At 36.6% G+C, this 24151-nt stretch overlaps 1 protein-coding gene across 1 annotated transcript in view; it reads right to left on the bottom strand.

Annotated features, from left to right (window-relative positions):
- Positions 1-24151, bottom strand: part of WNK2 (WNK lysine deficient protein kinase 2) — a 331019-nt gene that overhangs the window by 306755 nt on the left and 113 nt on the right. Inside the window, exons 1-2 of the mRNA XM_053720758.1 lie at positions 23911-24151; positions 22645-23513 (exon numbers count right to left, since the gene is read on the bottom strand). The exon at positions 23911-24151 is cut by the window's right edge and continues 113 nt beyond it. Coding sequence (XP_053576733.1) covers positions 22645-23286 — 642 coding nt within the window. The 5' untranslated portion in view covers positions 23287-23513; positions 23911-24151. The remainder of the gene's footprint in view (positions 1-22644; positions 23514-23910) is intronic.

Below are 24151 nucleotides of genomic sequence, written 5' to 3'. Positions count from 1 at the left end.
CAGTAGGTTGGTGGGGAAGAGCCTGGAATGAGTTGGTGGTGGTGACATTGGTGGGGTCATGGAGTTGTAAGTCTTTACTTGTACTGTATTGCTGACCACAACTAGTTCTCCAAGGCTTTCACTCTTCTCTCACCGAGACAGACTAAAGCCTCCAACTCATTTGGGCTGTAGTACCCCCCCCCCCCCCACACTCATTTGGGCTTGTTTGCAAGATGCTTGTTACAGCCACTCAGTAACAGAGCAGTATAGTTTATGTTTAAAGACAACTACTAGTAAAAAGGTCCAATAAAGTCAAAATTAAACTATCATGACTCACATAGAACGTGCAATTTTAAAAAACAACATTCCGATTTATTGCTATTAACTAAATTTGTTTTGTTAGTAATGCCTTTTAGGAATATGCCATTTTAAACAACTTTCCAATTTACTTCCATTAACAAAATGTGCACAGTCTTTTTATATTTAAACTTTTTGAGTCACCAGCTCCTACTGAGCATGTGCAAGAATAAGTGTGTATGCATTTGTGAATGGCTGATGGCTGTCACATGGTACGTGTATGCATTTTTGATTGGCTGATGACTGTCACATGGTACAGGGGAAGTGGAAAAAGACATAACTTTTAAAATTGTCAGAAAAAAAAATCTACTACTCATTTGAAGTTCAGACTAAGTGCTATTGCATTGTCTTGTTATCTTGCATTTGTTGATTATGCAAATCTACTGTGTTGACTGGTCCTTTAAAATTAGACAGAAAATATTTCACTGCTCATTTTAAAATTTACTTAAGTGATAGGCAAGTCAAAATTAAAGAAAGAAGAGGAGGCGGTGCTGCTACAGTATATTTCCGTAAAGACCGGGGTAAACGGACCAAACCAAGACCGGTGTAGGGGTGTGTGGAGCCAACCAAATGCGGGGGACATCCGCAGTAAACTCAGCAAAGACAAAAAAATGGAGGCTACTGAGCAACAGGTAAGAAAAAGATATGTGGTTTATTCCATTAAAATGACAGAGGACACAGCAATACAAAGAGGGGTGTTAGCCATCTAACATGTTTCGCGCACAAGAGCGCTTGCTCATAGATGCTAAGTGCAAGTAAGAAAGACCAGAGCATTTAAAGGGACAGGCACCAATAGAAAACAGGTTCATCAGGTGGCATAATCTAACAGGTGTCACCTAAATAATTTACAAAATTTATTAAAGTTGTCTGCCCTTCATATATGCTATAGTTTGTATATTAAAAACAAATACATTTTACTTGTGAAAGAGAAAGCAATATTTGGCTCATAATTGCATCAAATATTTAAATACTCAAATAATTCAGAAACAGTTCATAATAGAAACAATATACAAAAAGCAAATGGGAAAAAAAAATTATGAGAAAAAAAATGAGAAAAAAAAAAAAAAAGTCAAAATTAAACTTGCATGATTCAGATAGAGCATGTAATTGTAATTATAAGACACTATTAAATTCACTTCCATTTTCAAATGTGCTTCGTTCTCTTAGTATTCCTCGTTAAAAAAATGAATATGCACATATCATACACTAGTGGGAGCTGCTGCTAATTGGTGCCTGCACACATTTGTCTCTTGTGATTGGCTAACTTGATGTGTTCAGTTAGCTACCAGTAGTGCAATGCTGTTCCTTCAGCAATGGATAACAAGAGAATGAAGCAAATTTGATAATAGATGTAAATTGGAAAGTTGTTTAAAATTGTATGTTGTATCTGAATCATAAAAGAAAATATTGGGGTTTACTTTCCCTTTAACTATTATTGCATTGTCTTTTTATTGTGTATTTGTGAGCTATTCAATTCTACTGTATACTTTGTTTAAAACATGCTTTTTATATATAAAGTTTAGTACATATATTAGAAGGGTCTCTCTTTATTGGTCTTAAAAGCCAAAAGTTTAAGAACAATTCAAAAGAACTTTGGGAAGACAATGATTTTCTAAATAGAATTGCAAAGATCAGGTTTATTTTAATTATTTATTTATAACTAAGGGATTGAATGGATGACTGGTGGGCAAGTGTTGAAATATACAGTTTTTCTTTGACACATGGCCATACGTGGTCATTTTGAAAGCCTGTTTTCTTTTTTTGGTCTGGTTTTGGATTCTGACTCAAACATGTAAATCTCCTTGCTGGATTCCATATTGTATATACAACGAACAGATGGCACTTGATCCCTAGAGACCTGATTTTTTTTGGCATAAGGGAACACATGACAGGAACCTGAAGCAACACAAATTAACGCACATATTTCCTGGTCCGATGAGTTCAAAGTAAAGAAAAGGATATTGAGGAACAAAACAGCTTGATACGCTAAATAACCAAAAGAACCTTAATACGCAATATTACATCCACATTTAAACAGCACACATGCCAAGACACAAGAAGGTGTTCAGCATTAACGTATTTAATAAATGCACTTTTTCTGTTGTAGAAGTAACACTTATTCAGTGACAAAAGGTCAACTGGCAGATGGGAGTAGGCCATTTAGCCATGGACAACGTTCCCTACAGAATAACCACCTTTAAAGGGACAGTCAATTTTAAACAACTTCCCAATTTACTTTTATCACCAATTTTGCTTTGTTCTCTTGTTATTCTTAGTTGAAAGCTAAACCTAGGAGGTTCATATGCTAATTTCTTAGACCTTGAAGACTGCCTCTAATGTGAATGCATTTTGACCACTAGAGGGCATTAGTTCATGTATTTCGTATAGATAACATTGAGCTCATGCACATGAAGTGACCTAGGAGTGAGCAATGATGCTAAAATGCAAGTCTGTCAAAATAACTGAAATAAGGGGGCAGTTAGCAGAAGCTTACAAGGTAATAACAGAGGTAAAAAGTGTATTTATATAACTGTTGGTTATGCAAAACTGTGGAATGGGTAATAAAGGGATTATCTTTCTTTGTAAACAACAAAAATTCTGGTGTTGACTGTCCCTTTAAAGGTTTTTCAGGGTTAGTTACAGCATGTAGTTTTGCTGCCCATTTAATTATGTTTAATTATTTTGAATAATAAATGCTGTGGTTATCCATTCCCAAAATACTCAGGTCTGTGTATCTTCTGTGTAAAGGTAGGGGTCCTCTGCAAAGGAATTTATTTTAAAGTCTCTTAAAGGGCCATTATACACTAATTTTTTTCTTTGCATAAATGTTTTGTAGATGATCTATTTATAAAGCCCATAAAGTTTTTTTTTTTTAAGTTTTTTTTTAAATATATAAAATTTTGCTTATTTTTAAAGAACATTGCTCTGATTTTCAGACTCCTAACCAATCCCCAAAGTTTTATTTGAATACTGTCAGCTACCTTCTCCAGCTTGCTCCTGTTTGTGTAAAGGGTCTTTTCATATGCAAAAAAAGGGGGGGGGGAGTGTCTTATTTCCCACTTGCAGTGGGCTTTCCAACTGCCTTTTCAACAGAGCTAAACTGAAAGCTTCTAAGTACGTTTTTAAACCATTTTATACTGGATTTTTATATCAGTATCTGTGCATATTATTTTTTATAGTAGTGTCTATTACATGCAGTTATATGAAAATTAATGTATACTGTCCCTTTAACATGGGTTCAGGGTTCAAGCAGAGTATTTGAACCCTTATTTAGGCAATACAAAACACTGTCTCACCTTTTCTAGGAGTAAACTCAGTGGGTATTAAAGGGACAGTAAACACCAGAATTTTTGTTGTTTAAAAAAGGTAGATAATCCCTTTATTACCCATTCCCCAATTTTGCATAACCAACACAGTTATAATAATACACTTTTTACCTCTGTGATTACCTTGCATCTATGCCTCTGCAAACTGCCCCCTTATTTCAGTTCTTTTGACAGACATGCATTTTTAGCGAATCAGTGCTGACTCCTAGGAGCTTCACGTGCCTGAGCTCAATGTTATCTATATGAAACACATGAACTAACGCCCTCTAGTGGTGAAAAACTGTCAAAATGCTTTTAGATTAGAGGCAGTCTCCAAGGTCTAAGAAATTAGCACATGAACCTCCTAGATTTAGCTTTCAACTAAGAATACCAAGACAACAAAGCAAAATTGGTAATAAAAGTAAATTGTAAAGTTGTTTAAAATTACATGCCCCATTTAAATCATGAAATATTTTTTTTTTACTTTGTCCCTTTAAGTTTACTCCAGAAAACAATTCTACATGTAAAGAACTAGACTACATTGATGTTGGGTAAAAAAAAAAAAAAAAAAAAAACTACAAAAGTTACTTTTTCTCCTTTATGAACATTAAAGCCTTAATTTTCAAGTGAGTGCCCAGGCTCAATGGAAGAAAACCCAGAATTCAAGCCCAGTCCACATAGAAAGACTACTACAAGACTTCCCACCAGGGCATCCTCCTCAGCCGCCAACACACAATTTGCATGTATAAAAGCAGTCTGATAAAAATAATATTTAAATAAAAAGAAATGAATATGATTATTGCTATTGTTATCTGCTTATGTTTTTTTGGCATTTATTTTTTCAGACTAATAAGCCAATTAACAAAATGTCCTGAAAACAAGTGACAGTCAACTCCAAAATTGTTATATTAATACACATTTTACCTCTGTGATTACCTAGTATCTAAGCCTCTTCTGACAGACAGCCCACTGATCACATGACTTTGTATTATCTATTGACTTGCATTTTAGCCAATTAGTGCTGTGTTGTGCACAACTTCATGGGCGTGAGCACAATCTATATATTGGATATATATTCCCTATGACCTCTAGGGAGAGAGGGGGGGACTGGGGGTTTGAGCCCTTTAACCTATAGAAACCAAACTTGGGTGTTTCCAGTAGGTAGTGCCTTATGCCAAATAATATAAAATTATTATTACAATTGATGTAAATGGTACTCATACTTTCAAGTATGAATATATAGCTAAAGATATTGGTATTCACCTGATTTCAACAGGACAGTGTGATACAAACTGATCACTGTATCACATTTGAGAGGAGCTTTTTGTGTACCGAGTACTACTCGGACACAATTTTAAGATTGTTTGTCTTTTCTTATATTCATTAGTGGAATTCTCCACTCTCTTTTTTAAATGATTATTGATATAAAAGTTAAGTTTTAATAAATACACGACACACCACACCAGCAAGATTGCATTGGTTTTTGCCCCGCCAAGTGTGCCCAATATGCTTCACTTTCTATATCCCTCTTCTTAGTAACAATCTATATATTATCTATATGGCCCACATGAACTAGCAGTCTCCTGTTGTGAAAAGCAAATAAAAAAGCATGTGATAGATGCTGTCTGTAGTGGCTTAGAAAAAGAAAAATTTAGAGATTTAAATGTTATATAAAGTAAATTAATATAACAATGTTGGTTGGGCAAAGCTGGGGAATGAGTAGTAAAGGCGCTGTCTATCGTTTTAAACAATAAAAATGTTGTTGTTGACTGTCCCTTTAAATACCGGATAATCAAAAACTCACTGAAAATGGAGAGAGAGACCATGCAACCCCCCCCCCCCCCATTATATTGTAGGTCGATAACTCTGTCTAGCAAGATAAACAGCTACAAAACTTTGCCTTTTCCAAATGTTTTTCTATGGACCTTTCAGTACTGACAAGACTTCTAAAATAATCGAGCCAGATCAGAGAGATTTGGCCGCAATATATATATATGAACTGCCCCTAGCGCATGATCACAAAAATGTCTGGTGACTGAAACAAACATAACATAGCTTGCACCCAACTACAACGTTGAAGAATTCTAGCTGTTTTCCCAACTGGTCAAAATGAACACACAGTTTTACGAATTCCAAACTACAGTGATGGTATCTTCTGCACTTATTCCACCAATCACACCCGTGAGGCCATTAAAAAGGACATTATACACTATATATTTCTTTGCATAAATGTTTTGTAGATGATCCATTTATATCGCCCATCTGGTGTGTTTTTTTTTTTTATATATAGTTTTGCATATTTTTAAAATTACATTGTGCTGATTTTCAGACTCCTAAAAAAGCCCCAAAGTTTTATGATGTATACTGATGTCTGCAGACTTCAGATAGCTTCCGTTTGTATAAATGAATCTATTTATATCCAGGGGAGTGGGAAGGTTCTGCTATCAGCCCTTTTCACTGGGTGTCCCAGGCTTCTCACTTTAACAGTGCTAAATTGTGGGCTTCCAAGTTAGTTTTTAAAAAGTTTTACACTGTATTTTTAGATCAGGATCTGTGCATATTCTTTATAGTAGTGTCTATTACATGCAGCAAAATTAACATTGGTGTATACTATCCCTTTAATTCTACCAAAAGTCAGTGTAGCATTGCCTATGAAGCAGAAAGGACCCAGGCACTAGACCCACATTACAATTAGTGTGTACAAGAGAAATGGACTCCCCTTTTACAAAACAATTTGCCTTATGACTATCACTACTGACTCCTAGGTAACTCTGCAGGTGTGAGCATAATGTTACCTATATGGCATAAAAGGAACTAGCTCAGTCTAGCTGTGAAAAACTGTAAAAATGCATTCAGATAAAAAGCGGCCTTCAAGGACTAATAAATTAGCATATGAGCTTACCTAGGTTTAGCTTTCAACTAAGAATACCAAGAGAACAAAGCAAATGTGATGTTAAAAATGTAAATTGGATAGTTGTTTACAATGACATACCCTATCCGAATCATGAAAGTTTATTTTCGACTAGACTGTCCCTTTGATAACATGGTCCCATTTCTGAAAAAAAAATATTTTATTTTCAAATCAAAGATTGATACTGAATTGGTAAACATTCTTAAATATTTTGTATTTTAAAGATTATTTAGCTTTCCATTTTTTGAAGCATCATACTCCTGATCAATGGACTAATAGTATTACAGTGAATGTCAGCTTTCAAGAATGAGTGCCTGTTTTTAAAAAAATACTATTAAAAACAGGGGCACTTTCATTCATGAAAGTTTACATTTCACCGGTTTTGTTCAAATACTTACCTTTTCTTCTTGAACCCGGAGAAGCGATTCCCCCTCCTGCCGCTCGTCACTTCATACGTCAGCAATGACAAATACGGCATCCTCTAATCATGGCTTCCACCCCAGGAGAATCATTGCCTGAGGCAACACAGTGATTGGAGGATACCGGATTCATCATTGCTGATGTATGAAGTGACGAGCGGCAGGAGGGGGAATCGCTTCTCCAGGTTCAAGAAGAAAAGGTAAGCATATTAACAAAAATGGGTGAAATGTAAGCTTTCATGAATGAAAGTGCCCCTGCTTTTAATAGTATTTTTTAAAAAACGGGCACTCAGTCTTGAAAGTTGACATTCACTTTAAATAGTTTATAAATTACACTTAAATAAATTCCTGGCTATCTGTGCCAAAAGAAAAAAAAAAATATTCTTTAGATGTATCTTTGACTCTCAAATATGTTGGGAAAACAAAAAATTATTTTGAACCAGAAATCTCATTTTTGGGCAGTACCAGAAATAATGAGATAAACCAGGGTTGGTAAAAACAACATTTTGGGCTGTTAGAGGGAGACATTTTAGCCCACTTGGACATAATATAAAGGTCTTAAAAAACTCTATGCAATATTTTCAAATTATAGTCTCTCCAGGCAAGTGATAATGTTGAGTTCTGTACATTCTTTATACTTTAGCAATATGTATTAAATTAGCCTGACCCTCTAATTGGAAAAAGAAATTATAACCAGATGACTTAGAAAAATAAGTCATTTTATAAACTTCCAAATAATGTTCCAAAGACTTCCATGACCAGTCGCCCTACAATTTATTTAACAAGCCCGATACACGCCTTAAAGGGACAGTCTACATAAAATATAGATAATCCCTTGTTTACCCATTCCCTAGTTTTGCATAACCAACACAGTTATATTTACATATTTTTTACCTCTGTGATTATCTTGTATCTAAGCCTCTGCAGACTGCCCCTTTTTGTTCTTTTGACAGATTTGCAGTTTAGCCAATCAGTGATGGCTCCCAGGTAACTTCATGTGCATGAGCACAGTGTTATCTATATGAAAAACATGAACTAACACCCTCTAGTGGTGAAAAACCTGTTAAAATGCATTCTTAAGAGGCGGCCTTCAAGGTCTAAGAAATTAGCATATGAACCTCCTAAGTTAAGCTTTCAACTAAGAATACCAAGAGAACAAAGAAAAATTGGTGATAAAAGTAAATTGGAAAAAAAAATTAAAATTACATGCCCTATCTAGACTGTCCCTTTAACGGAGGATAGGCAAAAAATAAATACAAATCTTTGTTGTGTAGACTAAAAGACATCTTTGATTGAGTTAAACAAACATGTTATTAGAGGAGTCTATTAACCTTTTAACGCCGTTATGCCGTTCCATTCCGTCATAATTACACTGGGCTTTAGAGCCGTTATGACGGAATAGAACGGCATAACGGTTTTCAGCTCCTGTGCCCCCTCCGTTATTTTGTTTGTTGTGGATCCGGTTGGGGGATGTGCCTAGCACCTCTGGCACTCCCCCAGGATCCAATCAGCATGGAGGGGGTGTATCGATTGTCCCCTGTAACACTGTAGCAGCCAATGAGTGGAATCATTGGCTGTTACAAGTGTATCCGCTTCCTCTCTGCTCTCAGTGCGATCTGAGAGAGAGAGGAAGACAGTTTAGTGTTGGTGTGTGCTGCAGAAAGCTAGAGAGGGAGAAAAAATATAGTTACAAACAATATATATATTTTTTTTGCTGCTGATCACAGAGCTGCTACTGTGATCAGCCTAATATAACTTGCTTAGCCTGTTAGGGCTTTGATCAGTGTTGATCAAAAGCGTTGGGGGTTTATTTGTGGGGGTTACAAATATATATATATATTGTTTTTGCTGCTGATCACTGAGCTGCTACTGTGATCAGCCTAATATCACAGTGATCAGCCTGTCAGGGCTTTGATCAGTGCCCAAAAGTTTATTTGTGGGGATCTTTAGTTATTATTAACCCCTTCCCTGCTGTTCCCAATCACTACCCTTCCCAGTTCCTTTTTTTTTTTTAGTTTATAAAAAAAAAAAAAAAAAAAAAAAAATATATATAAAGAAAAAATCATAATTTAAAAAAAAAAAAAAAAAAAGGGAATAGGGTGGGTGGGAATAGGTGGGTGGTAATTGGGAGGTGGTAATTGGGGTGGTTTAGTGGGATTTTGGGGAAGGTGAAGTGGTAATTGGTGGTGGTGAAGTGGTACTTTGTACTGAAAAAAATCCCTTATGGCACGCTATTCAGCAGAAGAGGCTTATGCCATTCTTGCCGCAGATTCAGGGAGTGAAACCCTCTCTGCTCTGTCTGACAGCGCAACCCTTACGGCATCAGATATAGAGCCCCTGAGTGATACATCTGATGCTGGTGCTCCCTGCCCGCCACCTAAAAGGAGGCGTCGCACAAATGACCAAAATTGGATACCCCCAAATTTCACTGCCCCAGAAATGCCAGAATTTACTGAGACTCCTGGCATAACAAGTGATGTTCCAGTATGTGAGCCAATAAACTATATGTCACTGATTCTGACAGATGCTATGTTTGAGCATATAGTTGCTCAAACAAATTTATATGCCAGCCAGTATCTGTCCAAAAATCCCCAATCTCTGTATGTCAGAAAAAATACCTGGCATCCCACTGACATACCAGAGATTAAAAAGTTTTGGGCCCTGACATTAATAATGGGGATTGTGAAGAAACCCAGCATTCGTTCATACTGGAGCCAGAACCCCATCCTGGCTACCCCTCTTTTTCCAGGGGTTATGAAGAGGGACAGATATGAACAATTGCTGCGGTTTCTCCATTTTAATGATAATACCAAGTGCCCCCCCAAAAATGACCCCCTGCATGACAGGTTATATAAACTAAGGCCCCTGATAAGCCACCTGTCCCAAAAATTTAAAGAAGTTTACATACCTGAGCAGGACATTTGCATTGATGAGTCCCTCATGAAATTTAAGGGGAGATTGCTTTTCAAGCAATATATACCATCCAAGAGGTCCCGCTATGGGGTAAAATTTTATAAGCTCTGTGAATGCAGTACTGGGTATACCTGGGCATTTCGCATCTACCAGGGAAAGGATAGCCACTTGGATCCACCTGGCTGCCCAGATTCAGTTGGCACAAGTGGGAAAATTGTGTGGGATCTCCTACTACCCCTGCTAAATAAAGGGTACCATTTGTGGCTCGATAATTTTTACACCAGCACAGAGCTATTAAAATTTTTGTTTTATTTTGAAACCGTGGCCTGTGGCACAACAAGAAAAAATCGCAAAGGTTTCCCCCAGAAGCTGACATATGGAAAAAAAAGTAGGGGCACAACGTCAGCTTTACGCCACAATGAGCTACTGGCCCTTCGGTACACTGATAAAAAAGATGTGTACATGCTCTCCACAATGCACGATGAAGCTACAGTGCCAGTGTCTGTGAAGGGAAGATCTGCACAGATCCGAAAGCCAAAGTGCATTGTGGAGTACAACAAAAACATGGGGGGGGTAGATTTAGCTGACCGGTGCCTGCAGCCATATCTAATTCAAAGAAAAACTAGAACTTGGTACAAAAAAGTAGCCTTTTAATTATGCAGATCGCGAGTATATAATGCATATGTGCTGTACAAAAAAACAGGCACAGGAAAACTTATACTTTTTTGGAATTTGTGTTAAATGTAACATCTGATATTTTGTTTAACCAGACCCCTAATCCTCCCACTGTTCAATCTGAAAATGTTGAGCGACTCTGTGGCAGGCATTTTCCACTAGGATCCCCCCCACTGCCTGCAAATTAACACCCCAGAAAAGATGCAGAGTCTGCTATAAAAAAGGAGGGAGGAGGGATTCTAGTTACCATTGCCCTGACTGCCCCTCTCAACCTGGCCTCTGTATCACTGATTGCTTTCGAATATATCACACAGAGTTAAAACTTTTTAATTTGAAAGCAATCTGTATGTGTTCCTAATTTATTTTATTTTATTATTCTGTATTCCTAACTTCATAAATCCCCTGACCTTGTCCTGTCCCTTTATATGTTAAGCCCATCCACTCTAAGGCCATTATAAGTTATACAAAACAACTAAAATACTCCTTTTAGAATATCCTGAGTTATCTACTTTTGCAAAATGGTATGTCATGAGGGGGGTAAATTTCATTCCTGGGCTGCCATACTGTCTCAAAGGCAACATAGGGCCAGAAAATCAATGTGCCCAAATTTCTATGCAGACCCTATATTGGGCCCTGTAACTTCCTAAAACCACATAAAACCCTGTGCATAGGGGGTATTGTTGCACTCATGGGAGATCACTGAACACAGATATGGGTGTATTATAGCAGTAAAAAATATAATGATGTTGATCTAAATAGAAAACATGCAAAGTCTGTGTGAAAAAAGCAAATAAAAAAATATGACCACTAATTTGACCAGGTTTTGTGACTAAGTGGCTACAAAAAAAAGACTAAACATAGTCCTTTTTTAATACCCTGGGTTGTCTACTTTTGCAAATGGTATGCCATGGTGGGGTAATTTTCATTCCTGCGCTGCCATACTGTCTCAAAGGCAACAAAGGTCCATAAAATCAATATGCCCAATTTCCATGCAAATTGGCAGACCCTATATTGGGCACTGTAACTTCCTAAAACCACATAAAACCTGTACATAGGGGGTATATTGTTGTACTCATGGGACATCGCTGAACACAAAGATGGGTGTATTATAGCAGTAAAACATAAAAGGATGATATAAACAGCAAAAAGGGCAGTGTTTTTGTGATAAACTAAAACTGAAATATGAACATTACCTTTGGCCAGATGTTGTGACTAAGTGGCTACAAACAAAGACTAAACATAGTCCTTTTTCAATACCCTGGGTTGTCTACTTTTATAAATGGTATGCCACGATGGGTAATTTTCATTCCTGGGCTGCTATAATGTCTCAAAGAGGACAAAGGCCCATAAAATGAATGTGCCAATTTTCTATGTAAATGGGCAGATCCCATATTTGGCCCTGTAACATCTGTAAACCCCATAAAACCTGTACATGGGGGGTACTGTTTTACTCTTAGGACATTGACAAAACACAAATATGTGTGTTTTATATCAGCAAAACATAAAAGGTTGATGACAGAAACAGCCAAAGGGCAGTGTTGTGCAAAAATAACGCATACAAAAAAAAAGGAGCACTACATTTGGCCAGGTGTTGTGACTAAGGGCTTCACAAAAATATGTGACATGGGCCTTTTGAAATACCCTAGGGTGTCTTCTTTTGAAAATGGTATGCCATGATGGGGTAATTTTCATTCCTGGGCTGCTATAATGTCTCAAAGAGGACATAGGCACAGAAAATTAAGGTGCCAAATTTCCATGCATAAAAACTGAAATGGGCAGACCCCATATTTGGCCCTGTAACTTCTGTAAACCCCATAAAACCTGTACATGGGGGTGTACTGTTTTACTCGTAGGACCTTGACAAACACTAATATGTGTGTTTTATAGCAGCAAAACATAAAAGGTTGATGACAGAGACAGCCAAAGTGCAGTGTTTTGTGCAAAAAACGCATGCAAAAAAAATCACCATTACATTTGGCCAGGTGTTGTGACTAAGGGGCTTCACAAAAATATGTGACATGGGCCTTTGAAATACCCTAGGGTGTCTTCTTTTTGAAAATGGTATGCCATGATGGGGTAATTTTCATTCCTGGGCTGCTATAACGTCTTAAAGAGGACATAGGCACAGAAAATTAAGGTGCCAAATTTCCATGCATAAAAACTGAAATGGCAGACCCCATATTTGGCCCTGTAACTTCTGTAAACCCCATAAAACCTGTACATGGGGGGTACTGTTTTACTCGTAGGACCTTGACAAACACTAATATGTGTGTTTTATAGCTGCAAAACATAAAAGGTTGATGACAGAGACAGCCAAAGTGCAGTGTTTGTGCAAAAAACGCATGCAAAAAAAAATCACCATTACATTTGGCCAGGTGTTGTGACTAAGGGGCTTCACAAAAATATGTGACATGGGCCTTTTGAAATACCCTAGGGTGTCTTCTTTTGAAAATGGTATGCCATGATGGGGTAATTTTCATTCCTGGGCTGCTATAACGTCTTAAAGAGGACATAGGCACAGAAAATTAAGGTGCCAAATTTCCATGCATAAAAACTGAAATGGGCAGACCCCATATTTGGCCCTGTAACTTCTGTAAACCCCATAAAACCTGTACATGGGGGGTACTGTTTTACTCGTAGGACCTTGACAAACACTAATATGTGTGTTTTATAGCTGCAAAACATAAAAGGTTGATGACAGAGACAGCCAAAGTGCAGTGTTTGTGCAAAAAACGCATGCAAAAAAAATCACCATTACATTTGGGCAGGTGTTGTGACTAAGGGGCTTCACAAAAATATGTGACATGGGCCTTTTGAAATACCCTAGGGTGTCTTCTTTTGAAAATGGTATGCCATGATGGGGTAATTTTCATTCCTGGGCTGCTATAACGTCTTAAAGAGGACATAGGCACAGAAAATTAAGGTGCCAAATTTCCATGCATAAAAACTGAAATGGGCAGACCCCATATTTGGCCCTGTAACTTCTGTAAACCCCATAAAACCTGTACATGGGGGGTACTGTTTTACTCGTAGGACCTTGACAAACACTAATATGTGTGTTTTATAGCAGCAAAACATAAAAGGTTGATGACAGAGACAGCCAAAGTGCAGTGTTTGTGCAAAAAACGCATGCAAAAAAAATCACCATTACATTTGGCCAGGTGTTGTGACTAAGGGGCTTCACAAAAATATGTGACATGGGCCTTTTGAAATACCCTAGGGTGTCTTCTTTTGAAAATGGTATGCCATGATGGGGTAATTTTCATTCCTGGGCTGCTATAACGTCTTAAAGAGGACATAGGCACAGAAAATTAAGGTGCCAAATTTCCATGCATAAAAACTGAAATGGGCAGACCCATATTTGGCCCTGTAACTTCTGTAAACCCCATAAAACCTGTACATGGGGGGTACTGTTTTACTCGTAGGACCTTGACAAACACTAATATGTGTGTTTTATAGCAGCAAAACATAAAAGGTTGATGACAGAGACAGCCAAAGTGCAGTGTTGTGCAAAAAAACGCATGCAAAAAAAAATCACCATTACATTTGGCCAGGTGTTGTGACTAAGGGGCTTCACAAAAATATGTGACATGGGCCTTTTGGAATACCCTAGGGTGTCTTCTTTTGAAAATGGTATGCCATGATGGGGTCATTTTCATTCCTGGGCTGCTATAATGTATGAAAGGCAACTTAAGCCCAGAAAATGAATGTGCCAGATTTCTATGTAAATGGGTAGGCCGTATGTTGGGCCTTGTAAATTCCAGAAAACTCAGAAAACCTGTACATGGGGGGTATCGTTATACTCATGGGACATCGCTTAACACAAGTATGGGTGTTTTATTGCAGTAACATATATCAGGATGATGATATTCACAATAAAATCATTTGGAAAGCTTCAAATTTCTTAATTTCTCACACTTACTTTGATTTTTTTTATATAAAATTATAGTTGAGAAATAAATCTTTTATGCCAAAAGAAAGCCCTATCTGTCCTCTAAAAAACAATATATAATTAGTGTGGGTGCACTTAATGTGAAAGGGGTAAATTATGGTTGAAAAGACATATAGCTGAAATTCAAGGTTTCGTTTACGTTCAGAACTTGAACAATTGCCTATGTCATGAAAGGGTTAATTGCATTATTAAAGATAGTCATTTGACCTTCCACCTTCAAAACACTTCTGTGCATTAACCTATTGAAAAAATTGGATTATCTGTAATAGTGTGATAATTTCAAATGAAGGGATTTAATCCCAATTGCATACAAACATGTTGCCATGCCAATATTTTGTTTCTAAAACAATATAATGTTTTAATCATTACACAGGACTTCAATAGATCAGAGTGCAATAGGTTGACCAATTGAATGTGTTTAGGAATACTCTACTAAATCTCCCAAAAATTATTTTATGATATTATTCACATAGAGCATATAAAATTTTAAATAACCTTAATTTACTTCTATTATAAAGAATTATTTGTTCCCTTGTTATCCTTAGTTGAGGAGCAGCAATGTTTTACTGGGAGCTAGCTAAACACATCTGGTGTACCAATGGCACGAGACATATGTGCACCCACCAATCAACAGCTAGCTCCCTTTAGTGCATTGCTACTTCCGACTCTAGCTAGGTATGCTTTTCAACAAAGGATACAAAGCAAATCAGATAAGTAAATTGGAAAGCTGCTTAAAACTGAATGCTGTATCGGAATCATGAAAGCTTAAAAGGGACAGTATACACCAATTCATACAGGGGAGGTAGAATATATATATATATATATATATATATATATATATATATATATATATATATATATATATATATATATATATATATACACACACACACACTAAAATAAATAGAATAGATTTAGCAATAATCTTCTAAATCTCCAAAAAGTTTGAAAACTAATCTGTTTTTCCATTATGCTTCTTGGATATGAAGCCGATAAGCTTCCCAGTTCATGCTAAATGTCCCTTTAACTAGAACCATTACTGCTAATGTAAGCATATTACAAAAAATGCTTTGTTCAAAATTGAAATGCACTTATGTGCAATTCAATTTTACCTAGAATGTCCTTTTAACTAGCAGCCATTAGCAGGCGAATTCCTCCACAGTGCCAGTCACAGAGGCTCATCTGTCCCTCAAGTATCTAACTCATTAGTGCAGCACATTGTTACAGCTGCCATTCAGGATGAAGGTTTTTTTTTCATGGAAGGGAGATTCATGCTCACCACGTTTTCAGGTTGCCACAAATTGAGGTTACACAAAAGACCCACACAGTTCTGATGTTCCTACCAGCTAGCGTTGCCACCTCGGCCAGGTTTTCTTATACATGCTGCAGGGTGTGCAGAGAGGAACATGAATAGTGCTGTTCAGTATCACTATTTGTGTGCTACCCAGGGTTGACATTCATGACCTTACCTGCACACCCTGAAGCATAACTCATAAGTGTCCAGGAAAACATAGCTGAGGTCAGGTTGCAACCCTACTCCTAGCCAAAGACTCTGCTAAGGGAGTGCCGAGAACACTTCTATTTTGAAGGATGGCATTTTCAGAGATCATATCCATATCTCAGCCCCCAGCATTAGGTCATGCAGCCCCTCATTTGAAAGAGTGGAATCTGCCATTTCAAATGAAGCACTGCATGCCCATCTAACATAGGTGGTTTTGCAGGTGACCAAATTTTTTTGCCTTTTTTTACGACAAACAAAATTGCATGCAGCTTTGTCCAATGGGAAGAGAAACAAGTAACCCCACATTTACAAAGAAGAAAAGCAAATGGGGGGGGGGGTCGATTATATATATACTATATATATATATATATATATATCTATATATTATATATATATTATATATAATAAATTAGGTTTATTGGATTAACAGAAAATGTGCAATATGCATCAAACGAAATTAGACAGGTGCATAAATTTGGGCACCCCAACAGAAATATTGCATCAATATTTAGTAGAGCCATCCTTTAGCAGAAATAACAGCCTTTGATGCTTCCTATAGCCTTTAATGAGTGTCTGGATTCTGGATGAAGGTATTTTGGACCATTCCACCTTGCAAAACATCTCCAGTTCAGTTAAGTTTGATGGTTGCCGAGCATGGACAGCCCGCTTCAAATCACTCCACAGATTTTCAATGATATTCAGGTCTGGGGACTGGATGGCCATTCCAGAACATTGTACTTGTTCCTCTGCATAAATGCAAGAGTAGATTTTGAGCAGTGTTTTGAGTTGTTGTCTTGTTGAAATATCCAGCCCTCGGCGTAGGGTTGCCACCACGGCCATGTTTTCTGGGACATTTATAGGTTACACATGGTGCAGGGTGTGCAAGGAGGAACATGTATTGTGCCTTTGGATAGCACTATTCATGTTACTCCCTGCAACCCTAGTAAGACCCCTCATCTGTAAGAGGCAGTCCTCTTCTTTCAAAAGAGCAGCTCAGTGTCTGTCCAGTGAATTAATCTCTAAGCTGATATAAGTGGTGACTTAACTATGCTCTGTGGCACGTGTAAGTGCATACCTACAATAGCCAGGGAACTGCATATGGCGCTGACCAAAAGGTTAGTGTTTAGGTACCCCAGTATACTACTCACTTTCACCAGGGTTGTGGAATCACAATTTGCAATGTAAAATTTACCTAATATTTGTATTTTGTCCCTACTCATTTTCTTTTTAAATTGCAAGATGATGAAAAGTATCAATAATAGCTTTATAATTCTATTAAAAGGGATAGTCTAGTCAAAATTAAACTTTCATGATAGAGCGTGCAATTTAAAGCAACTTTCTAATTTATTCCTAATATCAATTTTTCTTTATTCTCTTGGTATCTTTATTTTATTTATATCTTTTTTTTTTTAAAGCAGGAATGTAAGCATGGGAGTCTGCACATTTTTGGTTCAGCACCTAGGTAGCACATTCTCATTGGTGTCTAAACGTAGCCACATTTCAGCAAGTGCTACCCCGGTGCTGAACCTAAAATGGTCTGGCTTCCCAAGTTTATATTAAAATAAAGATAACAAGAGAAAAAAGAAAATTTTATAAATAGGAGTAAAATTAGAAAGTTTCTTTAAATTGCCTATGCTCTATCATGAAAGTTAAATTTTGACTTGACTATTCCTTTAACAACAATGTATGCGTCTTGCTACCTCACATAAAAAGGCATTGCTTTTATAAATAACTAAAAACAACTTTAGCTCAGGAATGTGAAGACCAAAATGTGTAATCTTTCTATAATAGAGTGAGATCAAATCCCATAGCTGCCCAAAAATGATGGCTCCACCATTCAAATATCAAAATAGAATTTAGAAAGTTAGAGGTCTGGTGCATCATCTTACAACAGGTAAGTTAGTCACATGACTTTAATTTGACCTACATAATTTGATACTCTGGTATCATCATATAAAACTAGTTATATTTGCTAATAATTTAATTACAAAGCAAATGTTTGTTAAAAGGGACACTAAAGTGAAAATTAAACTTTTATGATTCAGATAGGGCAGCAGTTTTAAAAAACTTCCAATTTACTTATATTATCACATTTTGCACATTATTTTTATATCCACAATTTGAGATACCAGTTCCTACGGAGCATGTGCACAAATTCATAGGGTATACGTTTACTAGCCTGTGATTGGCTGATGGTTGACACATGATACAGGGGATGGCAAATGGGGAAAATACATTTGTCATAAAAATAATAATAATTTAGAGCTTATTTGAATTCATTGTAAGTACTATTGCATTGTCTTTTTATAATGAACTTGTAAATTATGTAATTCTACTGTATTGAGTGGTCCATTTAATTGAAATAGATGAGTAAATAATGAAATAGGTATTATGTATATGTCTAAGTAGACCCCTCCTCCCGAATTCCATATATAGACTATATTTTAACTATTCTTATACCCACCATTATTACTCTATGTAAACCCTTAAAATAGCCACTTGTGTGTTCCTGTGGGTACAAAAACAGTTAACAGAAACATTATATAAAATGTTAATTTGATCTATTCTAAAATGCTAAAGCCTTGAGCATGCATTGGAAGTCTGAAATAAAAAAGCAATATACAAATATACCAACAGTAGCTTTGTGATGGACTACTGAACCAGCAAATAATCTTTACTAAGTACTCCACTGGGAAATACAGGAATCACCCACAAGCCAGCATTAAAGAATCCCCTTGTATTGTGTGCACTGCAGTAATAAGCTTTGTTCCTAGACAATGTCAGGTGCTCTGCACACAAAAACACAAAAACCCCACAAACAATACAGTAATGCTATCAAGCCATTCTATTGTCAGCCAAGATGAAACCAGATTAAAAGGGACGCAATATCAAAAATTATGCTTTTGCAGTTCAGGTAGTGCATCCAAGTTTGCTTTTCTTATTTTATCAAATGTGCTTTGCTCTCTTGGTATGTTTTGTTTGAAAAGCTTACCTAGGTAGCCTTAGGGTGCAGAAATGTGCTTGAACTATCTGATTGGTAGCTATGCACTTATACCTCTTGTAATTTGGCTCTGGTGCAGACTAACATAAGATTTTTAACCCTTTTGCATGGGTTTAAAAAAACAAAACACTATTACACACAAGAAACAATGCAGCAAAAAATGCTCTAACAAACAATTTCTAATTTGTAGATCATTTAAAAAATAAATATAATAAACACACTCTGCTTATGCTATGAGGTCTTTAAGAACATCTACCTTTGAGTTACTTAAAGAGCTGATGTTTGAGAAAAGCAATCTCTGTTTGCTACACCGTACTACCGTAGTGTTAGTCAATAGGGCTCATAGTTGAACATTAGGGGTATTTTACATGGCAGCTTCAAGCTAAAGACAGTGTCTAATAGCTATAATGAGCATTTCATACTACAGAGATTTTAGCAACTATAATCTCTTAACACTTCCACTATCAAAAACTTCAAATTTGTTTTTCTTTTGCTGCCATTAAGACAAAGCTTTTGTGCATTTGATGCTTGTCACTGCCAACCAATAGAGGTGTAGGAGATGCCCTTATTAGCCAGTAACCTTCTATTCCATATCCCAATTGTACACATCTTGTTAGACTCAACATAAAAATGTATGTTAACTCAAAAATATATTTGTTTAATTAATAAGGGGGGAAATTATATATATATATATATATATATATATATATATATACACACATATACACACACACACACACATATACATACACACACGTTGATTGGAGTAGCCGTGTTAGTCCAGAGATTTAGATATCAAAATAACAAGAGTATTGCATTGAGCAATGATACTTTTTTTTTATTGGATAGTATATTTATTGTATAGTTAGTCCAATAAAAAAAAAAAAAAAAAAAGTATCATTGCTCAATGCAATACTCTTGTTATTTTGATGGTTGCAGATATATGCACCTTTTGATTGGCTCACCCAATGAGCTCAGCTAGCTCCCAGTAATGCGTTGCTGCTCCTTCAACTACAAGGTACCAGGAGAATGAAGCAAATTTGACAATGTACATAAATTGTAAAGTTGTTTACAATTCTATGCTGCCTGGATCAAGAAAGGGAGATTAAAAGAAATTTGAACGTACAAAAAATAAAATTTTATTTTTGCATTGCTATCCCTTGCTAAGGAGTTGAAAGCGACTGTAAAAACTTTGCAACAGCAATTATTTTTCTGCAGTCGTCCAGTAGATTAACAGAGCAGAGTTTAAACAGATTAACACCTTGATTGCTGCAGCTGTTTTTCAATGGCCAAACTGCACCCATCACTGTTCCAAACCGGACTTGCTACAGTAATTGTGTTAATAAATGTGTCTATTGTGTTTATTTTATATTACTGCTGAAACAAAACTATTCCAACTTGTTTTTAGTGTGAGTTGTGCATTTTATGTTACAAATCTCAAACTGTTAGATAAATCATATAATTTAAAACAACCCTCCAATTTACTTCTATTGTCAAATTTGTTTCTCTTTCTCTTGGTATCCTTTGTTGAAAATAATATCTAGCGAGGCTTAGAAGCAGCAGTGCACTATTGGAAGCTCATGCCATTGGTTCGTCTGATGTGTTTAGCTGGCTCCCAGTAGTGCATTGCTTCTCATTTAATAAAGAAAACGCACATTTGATAATTGAAGTAAATTAGTAAGTAGCTTAAAACTGTATACTCTGAAAACATTTTGGGTCTCATGTCCCTTTTAAAAAAAGGACACTCAAGTCAAAATTAAACTTTCATGATTCAGATAGAGCAGCAAAATAAAAAAAAATAAATAAAAAAAAAAAAAACTTTCCAATTTACTTTCATTAAAGGGACACTGAACCCAATTTTTTTCCTTTCGTGATTCAGATAGAGCATGCAATTTTAAGCAGCTTTCTAATTTACTCCTATTATCATTTTTTCTTCGTTCTCTTGCTTTCTTTATTTGAAAAAGAATGTGTATAAGCTTTTTGGGATTCAGAACTATGGACAGCACTTTATTGGTGGATGCATTTATCCACCAATCAGCAAGGACAACCCAGGTTGTTCACCAAAAATGGGCCAGCATCTAAACTTACATACTTGCATTTAAAATAAAGATACAAAGAGAATGAAGAAAATTTGATAATAGGAGTACATTAGAAAGTTGCTTAAAAATGTCATGCTCTATCTGAATCACAAAAGAAACATTTGGTTACAGTGTTTTTTTTATTTACACTTTTTTGAGTCACCAGCTCCCTACTTACTGAGCATGTGCAAGAATTCACCAGAATGACAGTATATGCATTTTGTGATTGGCTGATTTCTGTCACATGATACAGGGGAAGTGGATATAAACATAACTTTGAAATTTGTCAGAAAAAAAAAAAAAAAAATCTACTACTCATTTGAAGTTCAGACAATGCTATTGCAGTGTCTTGTTATCATGCATTTGTTGATTATGCAAATCCACTGTATTTACTGGTCTTTTAAGTACATTGCTAAAGCCTTATTTGGGAGCCACATCGAATTCCAGGCCCTGAGCAAGGCTCAGTGATTGGTGGATATATGTGAATGCTACTTTGACTCACTGCACTGTGTTTGTGGTTCTCTTGGCCAAGTCAAGAAAAACACTCAAATCAATTAAAATATATATATTTATTATTTTTACATGTCAACTTTCAGAACAAATACTGTTGAGAACTATATGGCACAAAACATCTAATGTAGAGGCTTGCCCAGGAGAACACAGATATATAAAATACCCCTGCTGTGCTAATTGGCTTGTGGCTAGGATATTAGCATTTCAACATAGCTGTTACTTCCACCAAGGTGTGAGGTTTTCACCTAGCACAGCTGACAATACATTAGCTTGACTTTTAGTCTTATTAAAGCCTTTGTTGTTAAAAACAGTCTGTAATCTTGCATGCAAAGCCATACTTTTGATTTGGAATTAGAATACATTTACTGAATTGGAAATGAAAAAGGATTTCACTTTTGTCCAAACCTGCATTCATATTTAGTAACATTGCAAAGTTAGAGTAGGTTACACACACTTATTAACCCGATGAATATAAAAACAGGTTTCAAATATTCTTCCCTGTAACAAGAAATACTGGTGTCTATATGGTCTGCAGCAGATTACACATATCATGTCCATGAGCAGAGGTAAGGACCAAGTCTGGGAAATATAAACAGGTAACACAGCTGCACTAATTACATTGCTATGTGGATGTTTGTCCTGTTAGCAGATTCACCTTCAGATAATTACAGGGTACTAGACAACCATGCACATGTATTATATAAAAACGTCTGTAATTGCATATCTATCAGAAACAATGTAGAAGGAAAGAATAGTCATAATGTAAAAGCTAAATTGTAATTAAAGTATCAAAATGATCTGGATTACAACAATCACATTCTGATCCACTCTGAAAACTTATGAGAGTTAAAAAATGTTACAATAAAAATACATTTTGCATAAACATTCTCATAGTAAAAAGTGTATTGAGATGTAAGAATTGTTAATCAGGAATGTACTATGCATTACTGTAAAGACAAAGACAGTTGCTTCTAACCATGAGAATAACTTAAAACAAACAAACAAACAGTAAAGAAGAATCACAAGAGAAATTAACTTACCTGAAGCTCACACCAAGCAACTTCAACCCATGTTTCTGTGTCCAAGCCCTTATAGACCGTCTTAAATGATCCCCTTCCAATTTCAATGTCAAACTTTAAGAACCTGCCATCTGGTGAGGTTGAGACAGCCTTCATATCATCCTCCTCTTCATCTTCCTCTTCTTTTTTGGACTTTGGAAGATCTTTGGAAGTTTCAGGTTCTTCTTTCCTCTCTGGTTCTCCGGGTAGTTCTGGTAGCACAGGTACCGTTTGACTCTTGATGGGACTATCATTTTGATCCGAGACCTCAGCACCAGATGCCTGGTCACTGACAACATGCGCTCTCTTGGCAATAGCCCTCCTTGCTCTTGAGATAGGGATAGCCTTTTTCTGGGGCACAGAAGCTGCCAAATCAAGAACCGATGGTTCCTCTTGGTCAGAGTCCACTGCTGTCCTTCTCAAGAACCTTAGCTTGACCATTCTGGAATCTTTAAAACTAGGCACCCCATGGGCATCACCAGATTTCAGCAATGCAGTAGTGTCCATGTTCTCCACACCTTTAGCACCGAACATCCCGTGAATATTAACACCAGCACCTCCAGTAGAATCCACTTCGACCTTTCTTATTAGAGGGTCAGTGCTGACATCTGTGCTACTTTCCATTTAAATTGAGGTTTTGGCTTTTATCTTCAATGTAGTGAAGTCATGATCCAAATCCAGTTGGAAAAAAAAAAACAACTTAGTAGATCCCCCTACATGAGTCTATGACGCAGCCAAATCCAACTGCACCATTGTACCCATTAAAGAGGGATCAAAGAACTCCAGATCTTTGCAAATGTCCCTTGTGCTGGTGATGCCAACTGTACCCACTTCAGCAAACGAAATTAAACCTGTATGATGTATAAAACACATTAAAAATGTCCTCTGCATTTTCCTAACAACCACACAGCCCTTAGCCCACTCTATCTTCTCTATTTTCTTATTTTTAGGCTCAGCAATAACATAGATCAAGGGATATAGAGAGTGTAGTTGGTAATAGGCCCTGGCATCTCTATCTGCAGCTTCCTAATCTGCCAGGAGCTCTGCATCTGCAGCACTGTGTGTGGGTGAAATCAGCAGCCACTGAAAAGTGTATTTAAACATTAATGATATTCCAAATGCGACAATGTGAGGCCAAGCAGGTCCCATGTGGTCCTGCAGTAACATGGATTTTTTTTGTTAACCCATTGCAGTAAAGCAGCCAATACAAAAAGCATGCAGAGGTAAAAAGATGCAGCTGTTACTTACATTTATCCAACAGGACTTGCAAACACAGGAACAGATAGAGATAAATAAGTTATATACACAGCCACACCCACATACCCTGAGACTCTGCACGTTTAGAGATCCCCCACAGATAGGGACTTGTGACTAGCAGGTACATACCACTCCCTAGTGCAAATCACAGTAATTCCCTTTTTGTTCTGCCTGGGATCTGTAACAACCTTCTATTCCCCCATTAGCTTTACTGCAGGTTAAACAATTAACA

This window comes from Bombina bombina, chromosome 7, assembly GCF_027579735.1.
Source record: "Bombina bombina isolate aBomBom1 chromosome 7, aBomBom1.pri, whole genome shotgun sequence".
Lineage (NCBI taxonomy): Eukaryota > Metazoa > Chordata > Amphibia > Anura > Bombinatoridae > Bombina > Bombina bombina.
This window is presented reverse-complemented; position numbering and strand designations above follow the sequence as displayed.